At 37.1% G+C, this 22,354-nt stretch overlaps 1 protein-coding gene across 1 annotated transcript in view; it reads right to left on the bottom strand.

Moving 5' to 3' along the window:
- LOC131565693 (lipoxygenase homology domain-containing protein 1-like) overlaps window positions 1-22,354 on the bottom strand; it is a 116,586-nt gene that overhangs the window by 17,453 nt on the left and 76,779 nt on the right. Inside the window, 3 exon segments of the mRNA XM_058816717.1 lie at window positions 12,156-12,304; window positions 13,910-14,036; window positions 16,544-16,785. Coding sequence (XP_058672700.1) covers window positions 12,156-12,304; window positions 13,910-14,036; window positions 16,544-16,785 — 518 coding nt within the window.

Raw genomic sequence — 22,354 nt, 5'->3', positions numbered from 1 at the left:
GCTATTCTCTATCAGTTAAAAAACCCACAATAATTTTACAATGTTTAGAACACTGAAGTAAGATTCCTAAAGAGAATTGTGATTTATCAGATATTCAGTACTTCCACAATATCCGATTCTGGCTTTTTGTGAGTGTTACACTTATTTCCTGTTTCCTCAGCTGAAAAACAGACATTAAATTCTTGTCACAGAGACTTTCCACATTTTTTGCTTTATAGATTTATGAATTATCATCTAATTTCTACTGGGGTTGATAACTGTTAAAATCTAGTGTTATCTGTGATAAAATTTCCAGCATGATTTAAAGATGCAAAGATGGTTTTGAAGGGAATAGGTAACAATAATGATGAAAACACTTGAGTCCTGAGAAGTCTTGAAGTCTTCCCAAAGTAATTCACACTGAAGTTGCTTTGCCAGAGCAACCCTTAAAGGTTTATGAGATAGAAAGTAACAGTTCTCTTGCTCCACCTCCATTCTTTCCTGGACAAGTCTTCCAGCTGAATAACTGATGAAAGATTTGTCACAAAGATGAGCCCAATCAGCTTGCAACTTAATGAGACACAGTATAAACTGAAATATTGAACTTAAAATTGCGGATTAGATATGACCATCCACTTTAAAAGAACCCCCAGAAACAGAAAAATTTTAAATTTGTTCAATTTTTTTTTCTCGTTTTTCATCAATATCTATACATGAGATATCTGTAATATATGTATAAATGTGTGTTTGTGAACCACACCTTTAGCAGTGTATTAAAAATAATAATCAACCTGTTACTGATTACTCTAGAACTTGTAGACAGAAAGGTCATGTTGGTCAAAAACTGCTACAATGTACCATCTAATCAACACATCTGCATTATCACTCTTAAGCCATCATGTGAAATGGGAAGATGAGACAATGATACGAAGGAAAAAATCTGAAAGAGGCTTTTGAATAGCTATACTTGCTCATAAGGAATCAACGTTATCAGCGGCTTAGTGAATCTAACAGCAGAGCAAATACATTGGAACAGCTGAAATTCTAGGAGTGCAGAACTGCAGGAAAAGAGGCTCCTCTTCATGTTTTCCTTAGCTAAATCAAAAAGTTAAGGTTTAGTGTCAACACAATAATTTTATTTTATTACCTATTGGACTAATTTGATGATTGAATACCATTAACTTGAACAACTAATTTACATTAATTGTGATATTAATTTGATCACTCTTTTATTCCAGCTTTAATTGGATTGGTAAAGTTACACCATCATGTCTGAATAAAATGAATTTGTTGCACTTATTAAATGAAATGTATTAAAAATACATGCAGTCAGGAGATGACTGAGAAACACAGACTGGAGTAAGAAACATATCCTGTGTCACTCAGTAAAAAAAAAAAAAAAAAAAATTAAGTTCACAAAATGTGAAAATTTATCCTAAAGATGCTGCTAATTCTTGCAAATGATAATGCTTATAATAATATGATTGTATATGCATGATTGTTGAGGTTTAACCCCAGGCAATATCCAAGCCCTACAGAGCTGCTCACTCACCCCCTCACCAGCAAGATCAAGGAGAGAGTCAGAATGGCAAAAGCTAGAAAATTTGTGGGTTGAGATAAAGTTTAATAGAGAAAGCAATAGCCATGCACACAAGCAGAGCAAAACAAGGAATTGATTCAGTGCTTCCCATGGGCAGGCAGGTGTTCAGCCATCTCCAGAAGAGCAGGGCCCCAGAACTTGCAGAGGTTACTTAGGAAGACAAATGCCATCACTCCAACAGTCCCACTTCCTCCTTGTTCCCTGCCTTTCTATGCTGGACATGATGCCCCGTGGTCTGGAATGTCCCTCTGGTCAGCTGGGGTCACCTGTCCTGGCTGTGTCTCCTCCCACCCTCCCAAGCACCCCCAGCCCCCTCACCAGTGTGGCAGCACCAAAAGCAGGAAAGGCCTTGGCTCTGTGCAAGCCCTGCTCAGTGATAACAAAAAACATCTCTGTGTTATCAGCTCTGTGTTCAGCACAAATCCAAAACAGAGCCACGCACCAGCAACTGGGAAGAAAATTATTTCTACCACAGCTGAAACAAGCACAATTATTTTATTGGAAACACATGAGAAAGCTCTTGTCAGATACTTGTTAGAATAATTTCTTTTTAAGAGAAAAGAGTTTTCCAGAGAATGACTAATTTACTGGCATGGTCATCATCATCTCCAAAATATTCTGTTGTCAGTGATCCACTCTCGGAAAGGAGAGTTAGGAATATTGGAAAACTACACACAATAATCTGCTTCTTCTAGTCTTGTGCTGTCCCCAGAATAGTTGGGTCTGACTTGCATCAAGTTTTATGCTTAACAAACTTTTAGTACTTATTAATTTAGTGACTTAATAAATCAGGGAGAGCACGTGCTGTGGGTTATCTATGACCTGGAGGATCCAGCCACAGATAAAAGCAAGTTTAGTTAACACATAAAATGTTTTCTAATTCCTTTTTCCTATGAAAATAAGTACATTTTGATGGAAAAAACATTTGTGAAAAGCTTGGTGTTTGGTTTCTGTTAGACACAGTATCATTTGTCAATGTGCCATTTTAACGAGCTTACTTAAGAGAATGTAAAATTTCAAAACTCCATGGACAAATCTGCAGACTATTCAAACATCTAATAAACTGCAAGTTAAGGAACTATTAAATAGACTGGAAATTGTGTCATCTGGGGTAAACTAACCTCACAGACAAGATAACATTTTCACTTTATGTGTACATTTGAAAATCTACACAGTGTAATGAGCTTTATTTTAGTCAAGAGACCAAAAAAGAACAGAGAAAGAGCAGCAACTATAATTGTTAGAGCTAAAAACAATTGGCTAGAGATAATTTATTTGCTAAATTTAATTCACTTTTCTCCTCTCAAGCTGTCTGCAAACAGAGAGATTATGACATATATTTCATTCTAATTTTATGAAATTCAATTATTATTAATAAATTAGCTAATATTTTTGTATATTCATCTGAGACCATGGATTAGGCATAAAATTTTCTAAATGCTCAAGTTGTTGACAGGTCTTGTACATCACATGATATTCTACCTTTTATTTGACTTACAAATGGGGACCTTTGAAATGACTGGAGGGTTAATTCTTCTGCAGAAAGAGAAAGAGAGAGGAAGAAAACGCACAGAACAGAAGCAAACCTATAGAATATGAAATTTATCTTCATCATGTTCCCCTGGGGAAAAAATGTTAATTGTTTTTTAGTTACTACTAACAAATTAGGTTTGAACTGAAAAGTCACCTTAAATATTGATAATAATACATATTGGCTAATTCAGCAGACCTTATATTGAATTTTCTCAGAACAGCATTAAAGCAATTTGTATGTATGTACAGCCCACTAAATTTTCATAATTAACGTTGCCTGGAGAAAGAAAGATATTTTCCCACTCTGAGCAGCTAGGACTGACAATGGTAGAGCCATACATCCTCTGTGACCCAGAAGAGCTGCCCTGCAAAACCAGAACTGGTACTTTTCATACCTCTTGGCTAAGAAAATAAGGACTAAAAATTCCTTTATAACAATAATTCCAGAAATCCTTTAAGAATATTTAAAGTTTGGGGTTTTTTTTCTTAACTTCCTTTCAGATTTTTCTTCAAATGTTTCTTTTTTTTCCAAAGACTCACATTTTGAGCCTTTTCTTTGAATCTATGACCCAGTTTATTATGACTTTATTCAGTACTCTTCTGTGACAGTGCTGGCAACATATCACTGTCTGCAGCAGCTGCAATAGCTCTTGTAACAGAAGAAGCATTTGAACAGTCACTGTGCAATATTTACCTTTATAAATGCCAATCATTTTACAGGCTTGGTACTGAGACTTGATGGTTGGTTAATGATGATATTCCCAGAAGAACTGAAAATGGCAAGTCAAGACACACCATATGCTTCATTTCATCAACCTGTATGCACAAGTGGTTTCCCATACTGCTAATGTTAGTATCATTTTAATAGGCTTTTATTGGAAAAGGAGTCAGAGTGTCTAGATAAAGGACCTTTTCTATTAAGCTTAGCAAACCTATTGATTTGCTGCCTGATTATTTTGATCTTACTTGTTAATCTGGAGAAACTCCACTGAAAACAAAGCAGTTTTAACACAGGTAAGCAAAATAAAGGCCCCCTGCAACAATGAGCCCAATCAGAAACAGTGTGTAAACGTTCCTGGAAAGGGAGAAAAAAGAGAAAAATTACTTTTGCCCCTTCAGATTGTGGTCCTGTGGGCTCTTCCAGTTGTGCTGAACAGAACCTTGTCACATCACTACCTTCTCTTAGATGGACATTACCACCTTTTTAGTTGGGCTAGGTAACAACAAAATCAGCACCAGCAAAGTTTTATCAAGATAGACCAAGTGAAAAAGCCCAAATCACTAATGATATGAACTGCTTAAACTAAATAAACATTGGACAGTGCAAATGTCACTGTGCCAGCAGACTTCAGAGGTGGAAATATTGGGCGGTAAGTAGCACTGGTAGCAGTACTGCCTTGGCTCAGCTCAGTGGAAGGATGGACAGTGCCTCTGACTGTGCCCTCACCGCCCTGTAGTGTTCTGTATGCTTCTTTAAAAATGCTTATTTAAAAACAGGGATTTTCATGCATCTGAAAAAGCCAACACTGAATTTCCTTCTAGACTCACATTTCTGCAAGCATGATTTTGTATCATGTTAAATTCTCAGCTATAAATTAATTGAAAATTTTTATCTCTGCATGAAAAAATTAACATAGATTATAATGAATGAATCATTTGAGGTTTCTGATAACCCACATTTATCATAGTTTATCAGTCTTCAACAAGATTGGTGAAGAATCAGTGAAAGAATAGGGGTTGTAAAAAAGCCCAAATATATTTGCCCTGCACTGATCTTATGTTCATAATCCTAGTATAGCTGGAAAGAATTTTGAAACAAGATTTCTATGCACAAAACAGCAGCAGGAGTAAGAAAAAATAGGGGCATTTTATATTGATCAGTCGCTATGAACATCCTGCCAACTAGGTAAAGACATTTCAATCAGACTTTAAAATGTATTTAATAAAATGCAAAAGGACTGCTACATAGGTCAGTGTCATCAGCCACATCCAAAGCTGTAATCATAAATTATATCAAACAAAAGAGATTTAAAAATCAAGCAAAACCAGCAACAAAACATAAACAAACATAAGGCAGCCATCACTTTGGACAGATTCAATCCCATCTGATGCAGCTTGATTGTTGGATTGATTGAATAACAGTCTAAGTTTGAGATCTGGTTTAACAGGCAAAGAAAATAGGATGAATGTAATTTCCTTCAACTTCAGAAATGCATATTATTGTATGATATTTTGATTAAGACACTATAATCAAATATTATAATGGGATAATAAAAGTCTAACTTGTATGTCTCCAAGTGTAGCTGTAACAAGAATATTTTCAATCACATCTCAATGCAGTGAAGCCAGTTAATAAGCTTATGCTCTTTAGTATTTCCATGATTCATCTGGAAGAAAACAAGATTTCAGAGATTATGCAAATACAATCCCCAGTTATGACACTTGAAGAAGTAGGGTGCTAAATTGAAGAGTGCTCTGAAAAGATTTGTGAGAGTTAATAAATCACTGGAAACCTTCATTTCAGTGAATCAAGCAGAATAATCTATTGAACTTGTCAAAGGCATACTGATTTTCTTATTGTCATAAATACTGTCAAGGGCTGTAGAAATTTGGTGTAAGAGAGTTGTCCAAACTAGCAGTCAAAAGTGTGACAAAATTCAATTCCAAGTTAAATTTTGACAAATTTAGCCAGAAAACAGTGTGAATCTCTACTATTTAAAAGAAAAAGCAAGTATCCTTAAGCTTTGAAACAGCTTTCCAGCTAGATTTAAACTTCATCACTGGTAGCTATTCATTTGGAGTTAGATATATTTTCTAAACATTTTTACTTGAACTGAATTTAATTTAGTTCTTGCTGCATTGAGGAAAATGATGGAATATTTTATTTCCTGAAAAAAACATACTTGTTTTAAGATTTTTAATAAATCAAGCTAATAAATTTAGCTGCATTTTATTTTAAAATTACCTTGTTTATCAAAACCCTGAAATGAACAGGGCATAAAATTCACTTACCCAACTTGGCCTATCTAAAATAAGTCTATATAATAAGACAATTTCCTTCAAAGAAAACAGCAGGTGCTCTCTGAGGTTAACTAATTTCAATTTAAGATAAATGTCCAAATGAAGAGAGAAGGTAACCATCACTCCCTTTCTGCAGCAGATGCTTAGGCCATCTTGTTAGAACAAATGTGTAGAATACAGGCAAATGAAACTGAGATGCATTTCAGCTTTAGAAATGTCACTTACGTGATTTATTTTTAAGATCTATATAGACAGAATGAAGTACTCCCCTCTTGCAGGTAATTTTAGCATTAATTAATTTTGACCGGTTTTTAATTTTTTTCAACAAAGTTTTACATATTTTTTGCCCTGCAGGAATATATCAGGAAACTGAAATTAATTATTCACTCAGCTCTAAACATCGGCCAGTGCTGTATTGACAAGATGGGTGATTGGAATGGGATGTTCTGACGCTGTACCTTATAAATCTCTCACTGACTGTAACCACTGACTGGAAGTGCCATCCTGGAGGTATCAATGAGAACTGCACTTAACTCAGGTGTTTGCCACTGTCTCCTATGATTTTATAAAGCTTTAAAAATGTTCTTTCTTTCTGCGTTTCTCCTGGCAGTTTCTGACAACCTTCACTGGCTTTTTCTTCACTGTGATGGCATTCCATATTTTCCTAGTTCCCATCTGATTAATCCTTCTGCTCAATGGATTTAAAGATGGTGTAGCAAAGAGTAGCAGTCAAGTGGCCAAGGTGAGCTGCTGTGGTGCTGGCACAATCAGCAGCTGAATGCTGCAGTGTGGTACAGGGGGAATATTCCCAAAAGAACCTCAGGATAGCAGAGAGAGCCCCCCAGGAACCCACAGCCCAAGGCACAGCAGGTGACAGGACACAGGGCCAGAACCAATGGTGGCCAAGCTCCCCCCATGTACAGAAGAAGCCCTGAGGGAGTGCAAGCAACCATGAGTGCCACAAACAGAGCTGGCAAAGACTGAGGGAAAGGTTAAGGTACTTACTGCCATCTTTGCCTCAGTCTCTAATAGTAAGATCAGTTGATCTTCCAGCCCCCTGAGATGTGAAACTGAGACAGGGAGCAGAATGAAGCCCCTACAATCCAAGGGGAAAGGACCAGCAACCTGCTACAGCACAGAGACACACATATGGGGCTGGATGGGATTCACCTAAGGGTACCTAGGGAGCTAGCAGAAGTGCTCCCCAAACCTCTTTCCATCATTTACAGGCAGTCCCAGCTAACTGGACAGGCCCCATTTGACTGGAAATTGGCAAATGTAGCATGAATCTACAAGAAGGGTTGGAAGGAGGATCCAGGGAACTACAGGCCTGACCTATGTGCCAGGGAAGGTCATGGCACAGATCACCTCAAGTACCATCACACAGCATTCACACACTGGCTCAGCCATCATGGCCTTATGAAAGGCAGGTCCTGCCTGACCAACCTGGTCTTCTGTGACAGAGTGACCTCTGTAGTGAATGAAGGAAAGGCTGTCAAATTTGGTAAGCTGGACTTTAAGAAAGCCTTTGATACAATTTCCCACAACACTGTCCTGGAGAAAGTGTCTGCTCATGGCTTCAATGAGTGCAGTCTTCTCTGGGTAAAATCTGACTGGATGGCCAGGCCCAGAGAGTGGTGGTGAATGGAGCTAAATCCAGCAGGTGGCTGGTCACTACTGGTGCTCCCCAGGGCTCAGCACTGGCTCCAGTCCTGTTTAATGTCCTTATTGATAATTTGGAGGAGGGGATCAAGGGCACCCTCAGTCAGTTTGCAGACACCACCAAGTTGGGTGAGGATCTTGATCTGCGGGAGGGCAGAAATCCTCTGCAAAGGGATCTGGACAGGCTGGATCCAAGGGCCAAGGGCAACTGCATGATGTACAGCGAGACCAAGTGCCAGGTCTTGCACTTGGGCCTCAAAACCCCATGCAATGCTACAGGACTGGGCAAGAGTGGCTGGAAAACCACCAAGGACCTAGAGACTCTGGTTGACAGCTGCTGAACACGAGCCAGTGTGTGCCCAGGTGGCCAAGGCAGCCAAAGGTATCCTGGCATGTATCAGAGATAGGGTGGCCTGCAGGACCAGGGCAATGATTGTCCCCCTGTACTCCGCACTGATGAGGCCACACCTTGAATTCTGTGTTCAGTTTTGGGCCCTTCTCTACAAGAAAGACATTGAGGTGCTGGAGTGTGTCCAGAGAATGGCAACGAAACTGGTGAAGGGTCTGGAGCAGAAATCCTAAGAGGAGCAGCTGATAGAACTGGGGGTATTTAGCCTGGAGGAAAGGAGGCTCAGGGAGACCTGATTGCTTTCTGTAACTGCCTTAAAGGAGGGAGGCTTGCGGGGGGGGAATATTGGTTGCAACCAGATTGGGGTTGGTCTCTTCTCCCAGATAACAAATGACAGCATAAGAGGAAATTACTTGGAGTTGCACCAGGGGAGGTTTAGAATGGCTATATGAAAAAATTTCTTCAATGAAATTGTTGTCAAGAATTGGAACAGGCTGCCCAGGGAAACATGTAGCTAGGGACATGGTTCAGTGGTAGACTGAGCAGTGCTGGGTCAATGGCTGGACTTGATCTTAAAGGTCTCTTCCAACCTAAACAATTCTGTGATTCTATGATGACCAGATTGATTTAGTGTTCATTCCTGTATAGCAGTAACTTGGCCAACAGCCTGCCACTGTGATGAATACATTTGGATCAATGACATTTGCCACCTATTTAATCACTATGTCAGGCATGCTTTCCATAAGTGAAGGTTTATCTTCAGTCACAAAATAGCAGCACTGTCAGTGTGGTGGGATGTGGACTTCACTGGCTTCCTACTTGTGACCTCAGGACACTGCCCCACATTCTGACTCTTTGTGTATCCTGACACACATGGACTTTTTGCTGAAGTTTTTTTTTTTTTAATTGTCAGTGCTTAATCTGTGAGTACTGAAACTGAGCACCAACAGTCACCTCTCACTGAAAATTTTTGTATGTGCTGCAGTTACCATGGCACCAACCTGAGCAGTTGATGTCTAAATATAGGGCAGGATAAAGAATATATATTTTCAAATACTAATAGAATGAAGCAAAAATTGTCAGAGAATTTAGTCCTTCTATAAAGTAGAATACTTAACATACTGGCCAATTTCATAAAACCTAGATTAAAATACTTAAATTTCAGTCATAACATATTCAGTGTACTTTACTGGTATTGATGGAACTGATCTGAAAAAAACCCACATTCTCAAAGAGGAAATTTTTGGATAACTCACAGCCATATGACAGAGCATACAGCAAGTCTATCAAAGGCCATATAAAGAAGCATCAAGAATGACATTTGCTGAAAAAACACTGCGTGTCAGAAGCAACATGGAGATACTGAAAGGATTTTATACAACTGGGCCCTGGTTTTCCCAGAATGTCTGAACTGAGTATACTTGGTTCAAGAAAATGCTCATAAGCAGGTAACATCAATCAGGCTTAAACTGACTCATGGATCATGAATAAATACTGTTAGGATTTCAGGAAAGCTGAAGATGTGTGCTGAGATTGCGTTGTCTGTCCTCACAGCTTTTAGGAGAACATCAAACAAGGCATCAATGTCGCAGCAATTTGAAAGACTATGGATCTTGCAGGACAAGTCCTCACACTCATTAGTATGAGCAGATCACCAGAATCTCAGCTCTCTACGGTGACAGCGCTGCCCTCTCAGGGGTGAGCTGCAGGGCCTTACTGGTGAATTAATAATATCATGCACATTACTTTACCTTCAAGTTCTCTGATGGTTTCACAGGTGTAAGGACTTTGGAAAGGCACAAAGAAACTTTTCAGATACAAGATGAGAATTCACTCTTCTACTATCATGTAACTTGGCTCGTGAAAATAAAAAACATGTTAAATGAGAGAAGAATATCTCCAATCCACTGCAAATTTTGCTGAATATTTAAACATTTCTATGTACTTCTGCGTAGCTAAACTGTTGCTTGTAACAGCCCTGACATTCTGGGAGACTAACACCATATTTTGATATGATTTTGAACAGAAACACTATTCCAGTTCACTAGCTGTTACAGTATAGTCAGGGGAAAAATTATTGCAAGGAAAAGCACATTTTAAAATGTCAGAACAACTGTTAAGATTCCGAATGCAAATTCTGCCTGTTATACTCCAAATCCCCTAAACCACCAAGTGCAGAATCTCTGACTGCAGGGGTGCTTGGCTCAATATGTGATTGGGCTGGTGTAGAAAGAGACATTCTACACTTGAGAGTCTTTTTGGAGATTACTTTTAAAGGCAAGAAAACATTGGGAAACTTCCAAAACATATAATGAACAAATACTGCTACATAGGCATGAGCCTTTCTTGCGGAATAATTTTTTACTTTTCAATTAACCAAATACCTTTATTTTCACTGAATAATGAGTGAATCAAGACTTTTATATTTTCTCTATTACTTATCTGAAAGCAATTTCTTCTTAGAGCCCTAAAATCCTCCTGTGCTGATATCTACATTTAGAAATATAAGGCTACTGTGTTATATTCACACACTACTCCTATAAAATGTCAAATAAATAATGAAGAGATGGCTACATGCCAGATCTGCATCTTACTCTGTAAGAGAGAAAAATTCTGAGCTATACTGAAGTAGATGCTAATACTATAAAACTACCCTTCAAGGTTATAAATCTTTGTGGCTCACTTCTGCTTTCTTAGTCAACATTTCTACATGTACATCCCTGGTCCCTCTTCATTAAAAACTACCAGTCTAGAAATCAGACTACTCACTTGTGGGACTATGATTTAAGGAGGAACCTAGTAAAACTTATATTAAACTAACTTTACTTCATGAGGACAAAAAGACTGCAGCTCTAAAATTCAGTTAAATCAGCTTATCAGTAAACCCTGACCAGAACTCCAGCATTAAGGAAGACAAATGTGACTTTATCAAAACTGAGTAGCCTCATCCACAGTATTTAATCCCTTAAATAACGAAGACTTAAACTCTCCAACTTTTCTTATGAATAAGTATTTCAAGTAGCTGAAATCCAGAAATATAATACCCACTTTCAATTGACACTGAATTGAAGAGGCTAGGAGTAGTTAGGAGCTGAGCCCCTCCTAATCACATGTGCCATGTCTGCTTTGGCTATTGGTCTAGGCTGATTTGGAAGCTTGCATCCTTGAAGAAACTCTCATTTTCTTGGCAGCCAACACCAACAGATTAAAATAACTTACTGGTTGCAAGACACCGGTGGATTTTTTCTAAACTTCAACTATTCCAACCCAATTCTTCTGTAATAGATATTTGTTTCAAAATATTTTAAAAATTGCTTCAATCCTCAAATTTGTTTCCAAAAAAGAGCCAGAGTAAGTACAAGCAATTTATTTATTCCATGTTCAAAATATCTTGTGATCTTTTCAGCTGAAAATTTCACTCCCTCTGTCCAGAGTTTCTGACAGGCACAAGGTTTCATGTCAAAACCATGCATTTTTCTGTAAATCTCCCATGTTTCTGCAGCACATTCCCTCCAATTTCTGCTTATACTGACAATGCATCAAGGAAAAGCATCTCCGGCAGCAATATTGGACTTTGACTGGTCTATGTCTATGAGCTACAAGACTCACTCCTGCACAGTGAACGAAGGACCCTCCTGGAACACCAAAAAAAACTATGGACAGTACTGTCTGACAGTCTGGAGAGAGACCAAGAGCCAGACTGAGGAGCAGACAGTAGAAATCAGGGAAGGGTGCCATAGTCTGAAGAGTGGCATGGGCAGAAAAGAGGTACTAAAATTTGGATGTAAAATTGAATATGAAAGCACTTGCTATAGCCACTTTATCAGCTGTCAATGATGCTAGCATCAGCTGCATAAGGATTGGTATTTCCCACATAAGGTTGAGATAAACAAACACTTAATCACAGAGTGTTGTAAACTGAATTTGTAGACTTCCCTATTCCCACTAAATCCACAGTGATTGGACTGGATTCTAAAAGTGAAAAATATCGTGCAGAACTCATAAATATACCTTTCCTTTAGTGAAATTTTCATCTCCTTTTCTAATTAACTTTCTTCTGCCAGTATCTCCCAAGGAGCCTTGCAGCATGATGTACACATCTGCATCTGTTCCTGACCCAGGGATAGCTCCCGTGGTGATGTAGAGAACATAGATTTTCACTGTGGGGAAAAAGAGAGCAAGGGTTTATCAAACCTAAACCAGTTGAAATATATGTTATTTAATCAATTACTTCTATTATGTTTTCATTTTTCATCCTATCTGGAGTGATCAGAGGACCAAAATAGAGTGTAATGCTTGTAAAAGCACATAGATGCATTGTAATTAGAATTTAAGAGCAACTATTATGAAGAATAATAAGCTAAATAATTTGAGTGGGCTGAAACACAGGCAGAAGAGGAAAAAAATAAACACATAACAGGTTGGTATAAAAGCATGTAAATAATACTCTTATCACCTCTTGCATGCATTTAAATACATGACACTCCAATGAAAAAGTTTCTAGGCCATGGATGATACTAAATCACTGAACAAGTGCATCTATGCTCAGAGACTCATGAGTTCAAATGAAGCTGGATTCTGTCAGGAAGAAAGCAATTTTTGTATTTTCTCTGGATCACGGTCCAGTCGCTGGCTGTTCACTCTGCACTGCACCAGTTGGAGTTACTGGCCTCAGGAGAGGAGATGACACGTGAGAGAACACACAGTGTGAACACACAACCCTTCAGCTGAGCACTCCTTGAAAGGCTGCTTATGTGAAATACCTGCTTGCACTCCCAGAGAAATGCATAACACTGTGGTGATGTGGTCCCTAAAACCAGAAAGAGATCACATCCCCAAAACATTCAATTCAAAAGGAGAAAAAAATGTGCGAAGAGGTAAAGAAAAAGTATCTGTCCTCACATTAAATGCTCCTCAGAAAAAGCAGCAGCATTTTTAAAGATTTAAATATCTATGTTCTTCCATAAAGAAATAAATCTAAAAAGTATTTAAAAGTAAAGAATTTGTTCAATGAATTTCCCATCAATACTTTCTCTAATTCACATTTAAGAAGTTTCTGTCTAAGTGCTTTGTTTAATCCTAACTTTAGAAGCACAGCAAAAGAGGCAAGAATATACAGATTACTTCTGTGCTTGATGTAAACCCTTTACTTCTGGAGTAGCCTATGATATTATCATGGTAGAATATTCATTTAGGATAAGAGTTCTTCTATTCTTCTCTAACTTTAGTTATAGAACCTCATTAAAAACACAGAACAAACTAAACATATCCAGTCTTGAGGGGACCAAGGCACAACTCTGATGGAATTGGATGACATACAACTGCTAGGTCACAGTTTGAAAAGAAAGCCTGCAATTCTAGGGACACAAACAACAAGAGATCTGTTTGGGGTGGAGAGGGGCATGGAGCTCCTTCTTGCCTGAAATTACAGCACAAGACTTATCTCTTCTGTACTTCCCTTGCTCACACTGTGAGTGTACCAGATCATATTATTGAGAAAAAGCTAAACTCTGAGTACTGTTCAAAACCATTTTAGGAGTTTCAGTGCCATATGCTTGCTCTTTTATGTGTCACAAACTGATACCAATCAGACTTGAGTGCACAATGCTCAGCTTTAGGGTGTAAGATATTGGTTTTAAACACTGGACTGGACCTAGCCATGGTGGAAATTAAAAGAAAATATCTGCAAAAACCTTTGGACTGCTCTGAAAATTGGACATCATCACTGACCAAATCTTTCCCAGTGTTTCAAATTTGTGACAAACCTGCTGGAAAAGGAGACCCAGCTGTGAGAACTGGAAGCTCAGTCACTCTTCCTCCTTCTTCATCGACAAAGTTATGACAAAATGGGAATTCTAGAACATTTTTAGTTTCTCTGTGTTGAAGCTTTACCTTATCAAAGAAATAAAAAGAAATAGCTTTGACATCTGTTGTGCTCTAATGCAAACTATAGCTAAAGACAAACTATTAAACAGCTATGACACATCATTTTAAAATTTAAAAATAAGAGGAAATAAATTTTTCTTAAATGCTTTTGAAAACAGCCTTTCAAATGAGAAGGAATAAATATCTTTCCCAATTAAAGGTAATTAAAGTGTTGTCAACATTACTGCTGCAGAGACTGCAGTGAAGAAAAAAATATATTTGAAATTGTTCAAAAAGTTTCCTTTATGTAACCTATTCATCCAGCATATAGAAGAAAAAGAAGTGTTGATATGGGCACATTTCAGCTTGTGAGAAATGTCAATATGCCACAATATTTTTCAGTGCAGAATGTTTTCTTATTCTAAGTAACATGAGAAAGAAAAACAAATGTTTCTGGAAAAAACTGAAATACAGAAATTAAGAATGCTTTCTGACATGTATATATATCTATATCTGTACGTACATACCAGTACATATGTATCATTTGAATATATAGAGTTTGATAGTAATTTCAATCTCCATGAAATTCTGTGTATAAACTAAGAAAATGGTGATCCTGAGCTAAGGATCTTATTCTTTTTATAAGAAAGCATGTTTTAATAATGAGATATCTTACAGTATGGTACTACCAGCTACACTGAGATAAATTCCCATTTTCTAAACTATTTAAACCCAGACCAGAGAACATATTTGAAAGTACTTTGTAGGAAGTAACCCTGAGTTAAAAAGGGCACCTATAATTCACTCCTTTCAATCACTGATGTAATTCAGTAAAAAGTCCAAACCTTTAAGCCAGTAAGCAAAACAGCTTTGGTTAGGAATTGTCATTGGGAGATGGTAGCATTGTTTTGTCTTCAAAAGACTTTTAGTATTTTTCATTATGACAGACAAACTGAAAAGAGTTTTTAAAATGCACTGTGAAGAATAATGCTAGCACAATTTTCCTTTCATAATAATATCTCTATTCCTGAACAGTTTATTGAAACTAAGATTTCATTTACTGTGTTTTATTTCTTCAAGAAAGAAGGAAGAATGAAGATATTAGCTATTACATGCTGCAGAAATAAGGCATACCTTAATTAATTTTGTTCTAGGCATTATTTTCTATTTCCATTTCCTCAAAAATCAGGATTATTATTTTGTAGTTATGGCTATAAGAATGAAGTCTGAATCTAAATATGGAATTCAACCTGCATTTACTTTTAATAGAAGGCAGAAATCTCAGACTGTCTGGAGATACAATCTTGTAAAATCAAAACAAAATAGCACAGAAATGACCATGGTGATTCTAACCAGCAGTGTAAATACACTGCTAAGCTATCTTTAATAACAGATATTATCCACAACCTCCTATACCAACCTAGTTATTTTATACAAGGATTCAGCCAGTCCTGCTATAAAAAACTATGGAATAAGAGGAAATGTCTCCCTAAAACCCACATAATTGGCATGTATCCTAAAGCAGGGAAATTTATAATTTCTTTCTCTACCTCTTCCTACCTAAGGTAAGGATGCATCTTTTCCTTATTTATATAAATTTGTTGATTTCTCTTAAACTGAGCTTTCAGTGATTGTTCTGAGCTAATGAAATAAAGCAGACTAATAGATGTCACTGTTTTCAACTCCCAGGTTTCTGTTCTGAAATTTTTGCTGTGATTTACTGTCTCCTACAATACTTCAGAAGCAGTCTTAATTTTGATAAATTTGTTGGATGACTACTTCATCTGGCTATGAAGATGAAATTAACAACCTGCCTACCATTTAAATGTCAGAGAGTTCAGCTCAGTAATACCATGTATTGGAAAGGAAAATTATTTTTTCTCCAATTTTTAATAAGAACAAAATAGAAACATTAATGGACAAAAAGCATGTCTGCAATTTTAAAGAAGATTAATCTTTCCTTTAGAATTGTTTTTATTTTTCCAGCAGAAGAAGATGAAGATATTTTTTTGTATAGAGAAATGCCACTGCAATTTCAGTGTGATGTCAGGTTTTAGCTGGATATCAGAAGAAAGATTGTCACTTTTGCTATTCACTTCTTTTTTTCACATGCCAACTTAAAAGGCAGATAGTTTCATCAAAATGCATTTCTAGTGTCTGATTTAATTATTTGCCATGGATCACTGACTCTACAACATGTAACAGCCAATTTGGCATTATGTAAATACTGCAATGTATGCCAGTGAGTACAGTTCTGAAAAGGCATCACTGATGTGCTAAAGATGATAGCACATCTGTATGTATGGCTGTCCAGAAATCCATCCAGGTTCACAAGATTTTTATTATCCATAGCTATCCTAGTGTTTTGAGCAGTCTCTGAAGATAGCTCTCTACAACGGTTGCAGCTTCTGTAAATTAAAAATTTAGCAATCTCAGACAGGACTGAAAATTGGAAGAAATAACAATAGAATATGGAAAGAAAAAAAAATATAATAGAGACAGAATAAATAATTGCTTTAGGTTTGAGTTTTTACCTCACGACAATGCCAAGTCTCTCCTTCTCCAGCTTCTTCAATTTCTAGGCGAACTTTGAATATAGTATTAAATTTCTTACTTAGTTCAATAGAAGTCTCATAAATCTGCTCTTTTTTAAGGGATCCTTTGGGGAATGTCACTGAAGTACAAGTTCCTTTTTCACCACATACAGTGAGGGACATTTTAGGGTTCATGGAACTAGAAGAAATATCACTTGTTGTGACATGGATATCCCAAGTCCCTGTTGAAATAAAACAGCAGTAAAAAAATCAGATTTGCTGAATATCCAAAATAATACATCAGTTTGTAAGTGGCTGAGTTAGTGAGGGACTAGCAACCCATTCCCACCTTTGTACTGAGCTCAAATACTGGCACATGACAGGTTAACTCCCTATTATTGACTTAGTCAAAAGCAAACTTGGACATCAGTCCTTCCATAGCGGTAGCTGATACTTTAGAGATGGGCCAGTCCAGAGCAACGTGCAGATGAGACTGTGAGTTCCACATTAGAGACTTGGGAAGAGCCATGAAAATCTGTTGATTTCTTCCCCTGCCCCTTATAAATATCTCCTGATGATTTTAAATCACTAGTCACCAGCAGCATATTTTTTACAAGATACTACTGGTTATCAGGTTTGCCTTTGGTCAGGGAATATTTTAATTTTAACTTTTTTGGGATTTACTTAAATGAACATGTTAAAATATGCTCCATACATACTATAAGAATATGAGTGGTGAGATAAACTGGTCCAGTGCTTGAAAAGGAGTATTTTTATCACATCTCACCACAATTATCACAACAGAAAAGTAAAAAACTTTATCCATTTCTTCTGTGAAGAAATAATGTTTGCTGAGAGATTAAAAATAGTCCTATATAGTATCACATAGATTTGTTTTACTTTAGGGACTCAGGAAAGATTCCAGGAGAATTTTTGCTAGGTCTTTTTGAAGCATTTAGTCACTTAAGCACTGGAGATGAATTGACAGATCCCCGAAGGCTCAGAAACACTGCAGTCTGCTGTCAGGTAGGTTCCTAAGTAATTTTGGCAACTTTATATGGAACAGATATTTGGTTAAAATTTCAATCGACAAGACACTTTTGAAGATCAGAAACTTCATCCAAAAAAATCTCACTGATTTAGCTGGCTTTAATATTTTAATTAATGTTAATAGCATATATGGAAAATTCAGGGTTATCAAAGTCATGGTTTCAATTTTAAAAAATTGAAAATCAGAATTTTTGATCACCTAGGCTACTGCAGAATTGAGTAGAATTTTTTTAATAGCATGATTTTGCTCTGTTTATGCAAATTTAGACAAAGTATGTATGTGATAATTTCAAATAGCTATTTTGTAAAACAGGTCGTTTTACTTTGAGTAATGGAATCAGACACTCCTGGAGTTTATGTCCATAAACTCCAGCTTCCTACCTCAGCTTCAGAATGTTCAGTAACCACAACAGGAAAGTCTTTGTCTCCTACTATAACTAATGCAAATAAAGCTTTATTGCTTTAGATCAGGTGAGGATCTGTGCCATAAATCCCACACTTGTTGACATAAAAATTTAGCACTCGCCATCTGTAAAATCATCTAAAATAACTTTAGTTTTATGACTTCATGAATAATCCTAAATCTATTTTCATGCCTATGAACATTAAATGTAAATGAAACCAATGATATCTGTGAAAAAAAGGAAGTCAAATGAAAATTTATCACATCCCACGTGACATAATCTAGGGTATTTTACCCCTTTAGTACTATAATACTTGGCCTTAAACTATCAATATATAGGTAGTTGGAATCTGTACATTCCAGTCCAGGAATGTATAGATTCCAGTCCAGGACTCTGTCAGTTGTATAGTACAGTGCCATAGGGTGCTATAGCATATAAATTAAATTGTATAATTTCTGATAAATTTGTTAAGATTCTATTTAAAAGCAGCTTCCTTCCTTCTCCTTAGTTAAGTATAAAGCAGTGATCTGCATTTGCAGGGCCTCATTTTGGTAGAAGAGGGGATTCAGGGATGGCTTTTGTGAGAAGCCACTGGAAGCTCCCCCTGTGCAGCAGAGCCAATGCCTGCTTGCTCCAAGACAGACCCAGCCCTGGCCAAGGCTGACCCATCAGTGGCGGTGAGAGCACCTCTAGGATAAGGTATTTAAGAAAGTGAGGCAGAAAGACCTGCACAATTGTAACTGGAGAAGAGTAGGAAAATGCAAGAGAAACAATTCTGAAGGTCCTCAGGTCATTGCAGAAAGAGGGTGAGCAGAGATTCCCCTGCAGCCCATGGTGAACACCATTATGAGGCAGCTGTGTCCCTGTGCCCCATGGAAGTCCACAGTGGACCAGAGATCCATCTACAGTCCATGGGGGATCCCATGATGGAGTAGGAGGATGTCCAAAGGAAGATGTGACCTCATGGGAGCCTGCAGTGGAGCAGACTCCCAGCAGGACCTTATGGCCCCGAGGAGAGAGCCTGTGCTGGAGCAGATTTCTCCTCAAGCACTACACCCTATGGAAGGAGCCCATGCTGGAGCAGTTCAGGAAGAGCTGCAGCCCATTGGAAGGCCTCACTTTGGAGATGTTTGGGGAGGACTATCTCTTGTCATCCCGTGCTGGAGTGGAAGAGGAAGGAGCAACAGAGACAACATGATAAATTGACTGCAAGCTTCATTTCCTGTCCTGCTGCACAACTACATGGGAAGAGGTAGAGAAAATTGGGAGTAAAATTTAGCCCAGGAAGAAGCAGGAAAGGTGTTTTTAGATTTGGGTTTAGTTCTCATTATCCTGCTCTAATTTAATTTGTAATATATTAAGGTAATTTCCCCTAGTCAAGTCAACAGCAACTGCTGAGTGATCTCTCCGTGTCCTTATCTTGACTCATGAACCTTTTGTTGTATTTTTTTTCTCACTTGTCCAGCTGAGGAGAGGAAGGATGAGTAGCCTTTGATAGGCACCTAGCATCCAGCCACAGTCAACCCAACACAGAGTGCAGTGCTAAAAATCTAATCTTTCTTTGTTTCTTTCTCAGAAATATTTTCATTCTCTTGTAAAGGCATTAGTGGACTGCTGAAACCCATTTATTTTTATGACAACTTTGTTAGCTTAAATAACTCTCTTCTCTTCTTGATGTGTAAGCCACCATTAATTTGATAGATCACTACTGTGTCCATTTTGAGCATTTCATTAGCTATTCTGAATCTGCCACTTTTTTTCATTACACTTCCACAACAAAGAGTTGCTATTTTCTCAGTCATCATATCTTCTTTACAACTATTCCAGCTTGATCTAGTCCTTCTGGACAGAGGTGGCCACAATTACACACAGCATTGCTGATGAAATATCACCATTTCTCTTTAAAGCCAGTAAGTTACTTTGATTTTCATTAATAATGTCTACATACACTGTGGGGTCACAGTAACCCTATAGCCATGTCACAGTACTGCCTCAAAATTATCCTGTGATCTTGTAACAAACCCAGGTGTTTCTCATAGTCCTCCTGCTGATGAATTTGTGTAGCAGAAATCATTACAAAACATGGCAGTACAGATCAAATACAGTTTTTGGACCCCTAGCTCGTTAGTTCCTAATTCTTAAAAAATCCCAAAACAACTGAAATGAAACCATGTATCAGAATTGAGAGCTCCAAAGCAAGTTGAGTTTGCACCTAATTGCATCCAAGCTGCTTGCCACAGAATTCTGTTCAATTCCTGTCAGTTCTCAAAGCTTATCACACAACCTTTTCATCTCCTGATAGCACTAACAGCTTTGTAGACCCAAAATATTTCATTAACATATTTATTGTCTCTTCTCTAGCTCTTTACAATTCTTCCTTTACTACTACTTTTCACTTTCTTGTGATTACCTAATAATTTCCCATAGAGAAAATAAAATTCAATACAAGAATTTAGATTAAATGACATAATATTTGTCTTACTGCAAAATTCTGTAGCATCATCTTATTTTACAGTCTATCTTTAGTAAAGATGGTGCATTCCTTCTCATTTCTTATTTGCTTCTATTGTCTCAACTATTCATTTCTTCAAAAGTGTGTTATAAAGATTTTCATGTGAACAATTACTAGGTCTGTATTCACCTACATTATGCTTTCTATTCTTTAGATGGAGACATTATGTTTGTTAAGCCTTCATAAAATTGTTCTAAATCCTTGCTATTAGACCTGCCACTGGACTAACAACTACCCTGATTGCCACTCTTTGAGTAAATGGAGCTCAAAGTACTATTTGTGTCTCAGATTTTCTGATTTCCAGTAAGCTCATTCCATTGGTAACTGTGCTTTTTGCTTCCCTGGCCAACATTATGGTTCCTTAATGAGAAGACAGACAAGGTATTCTATTTGTTTAGGGATTACAATCTTCAGTTTGCACTCTATTGCTCCTGAATAGTTACTCATCTTTGAAAGTTCTTTTAATGAATAAAGGGTTGAAGAACCATTACTGTTTCTTTTACTTCTTTTACAAAATCTGATTTAGCTTGAAATTTAGTAGATTCCATTGTATCCATATAGTTTCTGACCCCTAAGGTATATTGCTCTTTGCTGATTTGTCTTTTATTTACCCATTCTTCATAGGCTCTCTTCTTACTTGTCGTATTAATTCTGGATTTACTATACACCCAGACCAAAAATTATTTTCAATAGATACAGCACTCAGAATTAATAACCATAGACATGAAATTATTATCAAATCTGTACTCAGATTTTTGAGGACTATGTCTGTGTGTGGGAAACCAAGGAAGGAAATTGTTTTTACACAGCTATATTCAGACATTAATCAAGGTGCATAACAAGGATGCAAGATTTCTCTCACTCTTCATATTATCAGTGAAGAAATATATGACAGATTTTGACCAATCTTGGGCTTCTTCTCTGAAATTCCCTCAGGAGATACCTGCCTCGCTCTATGGACTATGTAGGACACCTATGGAATCTACTTAATAGAGACTTAGAATACTTGCAGTGGTGAGATACAGCTATTTCTTATTCTGAAATTGTCACTACTCTAGCTGCTCATAATATGCTAATATTTCCATGGTTTTCTGTTCTTCTGTACGATCAGTAACATTATTTCCGTTTTGTTAGATGATACGAGATATTCACAAGTGGACTAACCTTAGATGACTAAATATGAGGATATAATCTATTAGTTTTATCTGCAATAATGTATAGTATAAAATTCTCTGAACATAAAAGGAAATATGCAGGATCACGGAAGTTAATAGAGATTGGTTTACAAAATGGCTGATACAGAATGCAAACTCACACCTTCAGATTAGTTAAACTTTACATAGCTTGGTCTATCAGTTCTGATTCAGTTTTCATAAATGGACTCAAACCAGCATTTTACACCTCTTCAAGAAAGACACATGAGAGAGCTAAAAAATACAGTATCCTGGCAAAGCATGTTTTCAGTGTCTAAGTTGTTTCTGAATTTTGGTAGTTTGTTAATTAAACAATCTGAATAGAATATTGACTTCAGGTCAACTAACTGTTTGCAAGAAGTAGTGCCATTGATATAAGTAAAAAAGAAAACTGCAAATAAAAGCAAATGCTTTCTGCAAATATACGAACATAAGGGAAAATCACATTCTGCTAAAAGAGTTTTTGTATCTCTTGTGATTTCATCACTGTTGCAGGAGCCTTCTGCTCTGCATTGAATGCCATATGGAACAACCTACTTCTTTCTGCTTCAGCTTTTTTTCTTACCTCAACTAAAATCATAGTACCTTCATTGCCTCTGTCACTTAATATCTCCCTTATGCTCTAGTTTTTCTTCCCTGAGCATTGTAATTG

The sequence above is a fragment of the Ammospiza caudacuta genome, chromosome 1 (genome assembly GCF_027887145.1).
Source record: "Ammospiza caudacuta isolate bAmmCau1 chromosome 1, bAmmCau1.pri, whole genome shotgun sequence".
NCBI lineage: Eukaryota > Metazoa > Chordata > Aves > Passeriformes > Passerellidae > Ammospiza > Ammospiza caudacuta.
The sequence above is the reverse complement of the archived record's forward strand: the minus strand, read 5'-3'. Positions and strand labels throughout refer to the sequence as shown.